The sequence below is a fragment of the Leucopleurus acutus genome (assembly GCF_964270905.1).
Source record: "Leucopleurus acutus genome assembly, chromosome: 19".
In the NCBI taxonomy this organism is placed as follows: domain Eukaryota; kingdom Metazoa; phylum Chordata; class Mammalia; order Artiodactyla; family Delphinidae; genus Leucopleurus; species Leucopleurus acutus.
This window is the reverse complement of record NC_139161.1, coordinates 20,957,362-20,966,580: the sequence shown is the minus strand read 5'-3', so window position 1 is coordinate 20,966,580 and position 9,219 is coordinate 20,957,362. Positions and strand designations below refer to the sequence as shown.

Here is a 9,219-nt window from a genome sequence, read left to right as displayed (position 1 = left end):
CGTCTACACACACACCCTCTCGTCACCGCAGAAGGGCATTCAGTCCCTCGCCCCTAGGTCCACAGAGGGAAACACCGGTTCCTGCAAAGATACCCAGGACCTGGACAGATAAACAGGGACACTCCAAACCACAGGGCCATCTCCTCCCCTTTCTCCCCTCCAGAGACACACACAAACGCCTCTGCAGAGAGAGAGAGGTTCACACCTCAGAAACGAGCGCACACACACCTCTCCCCCCTGCTCTATTCCTGCACCAAACTCACACACGTGACGGCACGTGTACTGGTACAGGCTGGCCCCCAACACCCCCAAATCCATCTCCCCCAGGCTGGCTCTGTCTCCCCCACGTTAGATCTGGGGAGGCACTTGAATCCAGGATATTTCACGGCAGGGACACATTCCCCGCCCCCCACGGGAGTGCTCCCAGGATCACAACCTCATCCCCTTCTACTGTACAGGCTGGAGCTGTGGATACAGTACCCCCCCCCACCCCCCCGCAAGCTAGCACAGCCTGCCCATCACCTTGACAGCCTCTGACATCCTCCCCCACCTCACCCCCTCCCCCGCACACACACAGTCTTCCCACACCCTGCCACTCACACCCGCATCCTTGACACTCTGACACACTTACTCACATAGACTCGAACACACTCTCACCACACCGACACCCCCCCACCCCCACCCCCCACACACACTCCCTAGCTATAGGCACTACAGGGCCCCTGGCACTCACTTTCACACACTCCCTGCCATGATGACTGACACGTGTCCCCCCACGCACAACCCGCTCCACGCTCACTCGCTTTCTAGGACACCCCCATTCACAGCGTGGCAGGCTGGTGGTATTCTCTCCACGACCTCACAGGCCTCCCCGTGAAACTCCAAGCATCCACGCCAGGAAAGGGTTAAAGCCAGAGTCCCCGCTGCTGCTCTCCCCTCGGCCTGCCCGCATTATCCTCCCTGCTGGACTCCATCAATAATGCAGCTTCAAGTTCTGGGGAGACGGCAGGGGGCCCCCAGCCCGCTCCCCGCGTCCTGGCTCACACTCCCCGCCCTCCTCCCGGCCCCGGGAGAACACGCTCCTCGGCGCTCATTGGCCCCTGTCTCCTGAGTCCTCCCACCAAGCTCCCGGGCGCCAGTCCCAGGCTGAGGGGACGGGCTGGGCACCCCAAGGCTGGGGCCGGAGGGTGAGACCCGGAGAGACGGAGCGAGGCAGAGGCAGAGACAGAGACAGACATGCGGAGAGGGAGCAAGGGAGATAGAGGAAGGGCAGAGAGACACTGAGAGGGAGCGAGGGAAGGAGGGGAGCGACAGGGACCCAGACCCGCGAGCCGGGGAGCCCGGGGTGCGGGCGCGAAGGCACCGAGGCACGGGCGAGCCCCGGAGCCCGGCGGGGTAGGCGAGCAGGCGGCCGCCCCCCGCCCCCGCGCCCCCTCCCCTCGCCGGCGCGGTATTTTTATCTGTGCGTGAACAGCCCTCCTGCTCCTCCCCGCCGCACTCGGCCCGCTGTCGCCGCGCCGCCCTGAGCAGCGCGCCTGGACCGCAGCCCCGGACCCCGCAGCGCGCGCCCCGCCCACCGACCACCCGCCCGCCATGGACCCCAAGGACCGCAAGAAGATCCAGTTCTCCGTGCCCGCGCCCCCCAGCCAGCTCGACCCCCGCCAGGTGGAGATGGTAAGGGGGCTGCACCCCAGCCCCGGCGGCGCCCCCCTCACCCCCGCTAAACACCCAGGCTCCTCTGCGCTCCGGGGTCTGAACTGGCCCGGGAGACGGGGGCGAAGGAGTCCCGGGCCCGCCTCGGACGCGGCGGGGACGTGGGGCAGCGCGTGAAGTTCGCTGGAGACTCGTGCAACTTTTTCCCCCGGGGCCTCGGTCCTGATCCCGGGGCGGGAGAATCCCGGGCGGCCCCAGGGAGGGCAGACGGTCCTCCGGACCCTGCACAGTGTCCTCCTTCCCTAAACTCCCACGCGGACCACTGGTGCCGCTCAGATGTGAGAAACATGGTACACTGACCTATTACACAGAGCAGGCCTCCGCCCAGCTGCCCCACGCTCTGGCTTTCTGTCTAGTTCCACCCTGTGTGCCTGGGCTGGGGTCGCCAGAACCTTGTTCTGACCTCTAGACAGAGCCACAACATGGCAACAAGGGTTGGGGGGATGATGACCAGTCATCACAGAAGCCAGAAGTCCTCCCACCGACAACTGAGTTCTCTGGACAGCCTTTCTGGGGACTGGCGGCCTCCAACGGCTTGAGGTGGGGGTGGGGGGTGGGATGTGATGGAGGGAGAGAAGAGGGTTCTGCCCCCCACCCCGCAACTTAGCCATTCACTTGTTGCTGAGATGCAGCTGGCCCCCCACAGCGCAGTGAGAGTGGAGCCAAGTCATTTTGAGGAGAGCTAGGCGGCCATGGGGGCGGGTTGGGTCCCCGGCCCAAGCAGCTTTTGGTCTGAGGGCAGTGTTGGGAGCTTGGCAGAGGGAGGTGGCAGTTTCAGCTTAATTCACCTGGTTCTCTTTGTGCATTTCCCTGGAGCTCAGAGGGGACCTAATTAACTGACAGTTGGTCTGATTGCCAAGCTGGGGGGAAGGCGGGGGAGTCACTAGGAGTGCTCAGTGCGCCCCCCACCCCCCGGTGCAGCTTGGCTCACGTACCAAGGAGGGCAACTTTTTGTTTTTTATGAGGACTGGGTGAAGAGTTCTGGGACCCAGAGCCAGGCCCCCAGAGACCACACCCAGGCCCCTGTGGGTCTGAGGGTCAGACCCACACCTGAGCCTCAGTGTGAGGTTGGAGGTGCCTGCAGTACCAGGCTCAGCCTCCCTCTGCAACTGGACCCACTTTCCCTGGAGCCCTTGAGCTGACCTTAGGTAGGCAGGGCCATGTGGGTGCCATGGCCCATGGGGCATCTTCCACAGCCAGCTTCAGGTCCTGAGGTCTGATGTCTTCAAAAATGAGAGAGGAAGGGCCTTGGTAGGGGAAGACAGAAAGGGAGGTGGCAGTTCTGGAGTAGCCATGGAGTGGGATGGGCGTCAGCTGGGAGCCAGTGATGCATTTTTCTTGTCCCTTCCCTGCCTTGGCATGCTGTGTGACTTTGAGCTCTTTGCTGAACCTCTCTGAGCCTTGGGTTTCACCTTGGTAAAATGAGGGGGTTGGGTGAGCTATGGAGTTCCTTACAGCTCTGACAGGCTTTGATTCAAAGGTTCCCTGGGGACTCCAAAGCACTGTTTGTTCCCTGCTGCCTGGGTAGGGGGTGGGGAGTGGGCTGCAGGTGTCTGTCCTGCCCCACCTCCTCCCCATCTCTTTCTCTATCTTCTTAGATCCGGCGCAGGAGACCAACCCCTGCCATGCTGTTCCGGCTCTCAGAGCACTCCTCGCCAGGTGGGCCCCTACCCTGCCCCCTAGTCCTGGCCCCATCCTAACCCTGATGCCTTCTTGGGGCCCCTGCCAAAGTCCCATGAGTAGGAGACTGAGCAGAAGATGGGGGGGTTAAGGTCTGGGAGCCCAACTCCACTGGGTTCATTTATTGACCAGGCACCTCCCAACACCAAGAGGGAAAGGGCACAGAGACTGAGCCTTTGGGGAAAGTAATTCAGATTCTTTCTCTCTTCTCTCTCTCCCTCTTCTCTCTTCTTCCTGGCTCGGTTCACTGGTGGCCTCCCTCAGAGGAGGAGGCCTCACCCCACCAGGTGAGTTTCCAGGGGCAGCTGGAAGGAGGGATGCCAGGGCCCTTTGTGATGGGCTGCAGGGGATTACTTCCCAGCTAACACACAGTGCCACCCAGGAGGACATTAGCATATCAATTGGCACCTCGGTGAGAGTGCCTGGTGCCAGGGTGCCACCCACACCCTGCCCTTGTCTCTCCTCTGCCCTTGTCTTTCCTCTGCTCAGACTCAGGCTGGGCCTCCAGAACGCAGGGTCCTGATCTGAGCCAGGCCATGTCTATGGAGCCCCTCCCAAAGCCACCAGTTAGCCTCAGCCTCGGTGCAGGAGGTGCAGGACCCGAGGGGCAGCAGTGCCTGGGCCTGGACCTGAGAACAGAGGCTAGCCCAGTCTGCCTGGGTTGCCTTGGTGGGATGGAATGGAGGGAGGGTGAAGGACAGGGGCCTCTGTAAGCCCATTTAACCTGGTACTTCCCCAGCAGAGAGCCTCAGGAGAGGGGCACCACCTCAAGTCGAAGAGACCCAACCCCTGTGCCTACACACCCCCCTCGCTGAAAGGTACTGTCTCCCACCCATCAGTTGGGCTGTCCCCTTGACCCCTGCAACTGGGCTGACATTGGGTGTGTGCGTGACACGTTGAGCTTTTGTTGGTGGGGACGGATAGTCTTGTGTACCCACCCCAAGCCCTACTTAGAGACCAGTTCCTTCTTAATTTGGCCTTGTGAAAAGAAGGAGCCCAGGGGCTGAAAAGGGTGGCATGGGTCTTAAAATTAGTTGTGGGATTGAAAGAAAAGAGGTACGTAACAAGTAGCATCGGCTCTGCACCTCCTTTGCAAGCATGCACTGGACCACCTCCCCCTCCTTCTCCCCGAAGGGCACCTTCTTTGGGCTGCACCCCTTGCTCTCCTCTCCCATTCCCGTGCCATTTGCACAGGTCTGCACACCGATGTTCCTGCTTCTCCTTTCTATACCAAAAGGCAAGTCATTCCTATAGCACTCACTTATCAAACACCTAGTGTATGCCAGGCCCCCCTGGTGGGTGCTGGGCAAAAATAAGAGTAAGATTTGGCCTCAGCCCTCCTGGGGCCCTTCACCTCAAAGGGTCAGGGAGAGTTACAGAGGAGAGGGTGTTTAAGCTTGGATGGGAAGGCTGAATGAGAATTCAACAGGCAGGCCAGGCGTGGAGGGGCATTCCACGGAGAGGGGGGAAGGTGTGCAAAGGGAAGCTGGTGTGGAATCACAGGGGTCTTCAGGGCTGGCCTGGAGACTTGGCTTTAGGGGGGAGCTGGGGGAGATACACCTGGAGGAGAAGGTGGCACAGGTGGGGGTGTGAGGAGGGTCTCTTCCTAACTAAGCCTTAGGATGCCTTCCTACACCCACCTCAGCTCCCACCTGAGGCTCTTCCTGCCTGGCCAGCCCCACCTCCCACGGAGGCTGGCAGGGAGGGAACCAGAAGGGTGTGCGGAGAGCTCCCTCCGGGGTGGGTTTAATGAGTTCCCAGTGACCAGCCAAGTCAACAGGTGCACCTGTCAGCCTGCCGGCCAAGGTTGGGAGCAGAGAGACTGGGAGGAGAGGCCAGAAGGGCAGGAGCCCTTTCTCTTCCTCAAGGACAGGACGAGGCAGGGACAGCAAGCGGGCAGTGGGTTCAGCTTTTGGAAGGCCTTCCTACCTGTAGGGATGTGGGGAAGGCCAGCCCCTGAAGCAGGCATGAGGGAGGAGGTGGCATCTTCCCAGGAGAGAATATGAGAAATCTCTCTCCTCCCCATCCTGGGCTGGGCTGGGGGCAAGTGCGTGTGAGAGGGAAGAATCACCCTTGGACTCTTGATTGTGAGCGAGGGGCAGAGGGCTGGGGTGAAAAAGATGCCAGAAATGAGCCCCCGCCCCCGTGGCCCCTTTGGGCTGCAACTTAAGGCGTGTCTGAGTGGGGAGAGGCAGGGCGGTGGAAAGGGGCCAGGAGAGGGGTGCGGGGGCTGTGCTGGGGACCTTGGAGCTTAAAAAGGGCCACTTGGGTCGGGGGAACTCAGGTTCCCAGAGCTGGAGACAGAGGGATTAGGAGACAGTTGGGAGGATGAGGGGGAGACCCCAGAGAGCCCTGCGAGGCACGAGGCGGGCGAGGTGCGCGGGAGGCGCACGGGCGCCAGCGCAGGGCTGCGCACACCTATTGTTGACGCTGTGGCTCACGAACTGAAGAACTGAACTCTCCACCCCCGGCTGCTCGAGCTGCCACCTCCTCTCCTCCCTTCCTCCCTTCCCCAACGCTCAGAGGACCCTTCTGAACCTGCAGGGCACTGTGTTATAGGCTTTGGCTCCTTTCTGGGCAGGGAAAGCATCTGGCACGGTGGGGGACTTGTAGGTGGAGAAGCTCAGGGCCCCCAAGGAAGGGTGGACACTGAGTCTTGGCTTGAGGGGGTTCTCCAAGGCCGAGCTCTCACACTTGGCTCAAGGTGAAACTTTCCCCAAGGACAGGGTGGGGTAATTTATCGCACTTTTATTGCCTGGGTAGCTTGCCCAGAGCCAGCAGGAGGCACCGGGTGGAGCTCGGGGCAAGGCAGGGCAGCGGGCAGGCACAATGCACCCTCTGTGCCTGGCCCTGAGTTGGCAGGAGAGCGGTGCCCTGCTCCCTACACTGGAGGTTTCCAGCCTGGATCTGCCCCCTCTGGGCTTTCCGAGGGGAGGGGCGGCCTGCGGAGCAAGGAGGAGCTGCAGCAACTGCAGGGCCCAGCTCGTCAGCACCTGGTCTCTGGGCCTTGACTTTAGTGACCCAAATGCTCTAAAATCCCACCAGCTCCTGGCCCCCCTGCTGCCTCTGTCCCAGCCACTCCTCCCAGGGTCCCCTCAACCCCTGTCGTTCTCCCAGAGTCCCCCAGCCCTGGCCCCTTTCTCCTAACCCCCTAGTCCTTTCCATCTTTTGGAAACTTCTCTCCAGCTGCCCACACTGTTCCCTTGCTAGGTCCTATCCCAGCAGGCCTTGGTGGCGTTGGGGGGGGTGGGTGGTGTTCACTGCTTTCTAGGTCACCGCAGAGGGAGATGAAGCTTGGGGATGTGGGTCAAGATTGTGGGGGCCGCGTCTGAGCACGCCGCATCCCCAGGCACGGACTTCACTGGCTTCAGACTATTATGTCCTCAGCCTCAGAACTGTTCCTACCTCTTAGAGCCTAGGGCAGGGGTGTGTGGAGTAGCATCTACGATGGGGCAGTGCCAGGGAGTGGGGACCAAGCCCAGCATGGGGTGGTGGGCAGGATCGGGGTAGCAGTGAGCCCTAAGCAGGCTGGGCACTCCCCTAGAAATTGAAAGGGACACATCCCCCAGGGCCTGGCCCACGGGCCCTGTGCCTTCTCCAGGGGCTGTAGCTGGTGGACAAGCTCCCCAGCCAGGGACTGTTAAGCTGCTGCTGTACCCGCCTGGTCTTGTCCGGCTTGGCAGGAGCTGCCTGGTGCCGGCCTCTGGGAGAGCAGCACCTTTGGACAGCTTAGGAGCCAGACGTGATCAAGAGGCTACCCCCTGCTGCTTCTTCCCTGGTCTGGCCCCCAGCAGGCTGACCTGCAGCTTTTAGCTTTTAAACTAGACCCCTGTGGGAGATTAGCTCTGCCCCAGGCCCACAGGAAGGGGGCTGGGGACTGGGCCACATGCCTCTCCCGCTTCTTGGGCCTGGCTGAGCCCTGCCTTCCCGGTCCCCCTGTGCCAGCTGTGCAGCGCATTGCTGAGTCTCACCTGCAGTCCATCAGCAACCTGGGTGAGAACCAGGCCTCAGAGGAGGAGGATGAGCTGGGGGAGCTGCGGGAGCTGGGCTACCCAAGAGAGGAGGACGAGGAGGAGGAGGACGAAGAAGAGGAGGAGGATGAGGACAGCCAGGCTGAAATCCTGAAGGGCGGCAGGGGGTCTGGTAAGCTGAACAGGCTGTGAAGCCTGGGTTCCACCACCACAGATTATGTGGGATCCTCCCTGAGTGTCCTGGAACACCCCCTCCCGGTTCACATTTTCTCACACATGTAAAGGGCCTCCCCACTCTCTCATCCCACAGGATGCCTTGCACTCAGCCTTACCTGACACCTGGGCTGTTCCCATCCTTGACTCAGTCCTCCCAATCAGGTTTCCTCCAATAATTCCTCTCTTCCCTAAGAATTAAGGCAAGGCCACCTGAGGTTTGAGGCTAGACCCAAGAAAGGACTTCCCATCCACGGCAGTTGGGAGGTGCAAGGAGATGGGGGATAGTGGGCTAAGAGTATCCAGTGCCCCATCGCCTGCATTTCTGAACACAGGATGTGGTTTCTGCTGGAGGGCACAGGGCTGGTCGATAAGTCCTTTCCAGGAACCTGTGGCTCTTTTCCCCTTTTTTATTTCCTAGGCTGGAGGTGAGAGGGTGCCCTCTAGTGTCTAGATGGAGAATGTAGGATTCAAGAACCAACTGCGTTGGCTGCAGCTCCAACCCCAGCTGCCTGGGAAGAGAGGGGCCAGGGAGGGGCATGAAACCTACACAGAAGGCCTCAGAGCTAGAGACCCCAGATCCCCAAATCTCCACAGGGAGTCCCAAGGCCCAGAGAATTCCTAGGCAGGAAGATCTCAGCCCTCCCAGGACTGTTCTTTCTAGGCCCAGGCCATCCACATCTATCCCTCCCAGTGCACCTTAAACGTTTTGGTGCCATTATTTATGGAGATGAAAACTAGCCAACCACTCCTGCTTGACGTATCCATCCCTTGCACCTCCCCCCAAAATGGCGTGGGCCTCCTCTCTGCCTTGGCAGCGGGGGCATCGGTCATGGGAGCAAAATCTCCAGTTGGAACAGGTGAAGAGGAGGTGAGAGGAGACTGTTCCCTTAGGAAAGCAGCAGGGCAGTGGGTCAAATGACAGGATGACCAAGGAGCAATATCAACTGGCACCAGTCTTGGAGCAGCTCCTAAGTGCCGGCGCTGGGCTGCAGGGTATGAACTATTATCTTATGTAAGGCAGTCTACACAATTTCCCTCTTACCATCCCCTTCAAAGAGGTAACGACGGACCTATCTAAGTCACATGGCTAGTCATTGCAAGAGCTGTCTTAGTCCAGTGCTCTCTTCACTATACCACGATACCCTCCGAAGGCTTAGCCACAGCCAGCTGAGAGACTCGGCTCCTATTCCAGGACAGCCAGATGGATACTCAGAGCCTGTGCTTTTATCCCTTCTTTCCCGTCCCCAGCTGGGCAGAAGACTACTTTTGGTCAAGGTCTGGAGGGTCCCTGGGAGCGTCCGCCTCCTCTGGATGAGCCCCAGAGAGACGGAAGCTCTGAGGACCAAGTGGAAGATCCTGCATTAAATGGTGAGGTTTGGGGGTGGGTGGGGCTGGGGAGGCGGGGCTGGGATATTGGTGGGCGTGGCCAGACCCTAAGTCCATCTGCTTGCCTTGCAGAACCTGGGGAGGAGCCACAGCGCCCTGCTCACCCTGAACCTGGCACATAGGCACCAGCCCTGCATCTCCCAGAAGTGGCGAGGGCATTGCTGTTCCCCAGAAACCCACTCTGTCCCCACCCTATTTTGTACCCTTCCCCTCACTTGCTAGGGCTGCGGCTTCTGACTTAGAAGACTAGGGC

General features: G+C 60.4%; 1 protein-coding gene across 1 annotated transcript; it reads left to right on the top strand.

Moving 5' to 3' along the window:
* Positions 1-1,593: 1,593 nt before the first annotated feature.
* Positions 1,594-9,088, top strand: PPP1R1B (protein phosphatase 1 regulatory inhibitor subunit 1B; the record flags this gene model as incomplete). Its single annotated transcript, XM_082861010.1, has 7 exons — positions 1,594-1,674; positions 3,312-3,372; positions 3,658-3,680; positions 4,136-4,211; positions 7,339-7,536; positions 8,829-8,948; positions 9,039-9,088. The coding sequence occupies 7 exons, from the start codon at positions 1,594-1,596 to the stop codon at positions 9,086-9,088; spliced, it is 609 nt and encodes a 202-aa protein (XP_082717136.1).
* Between the last annotated feature and the right edge of the window lie 131 nt (positions 9,089-9,219).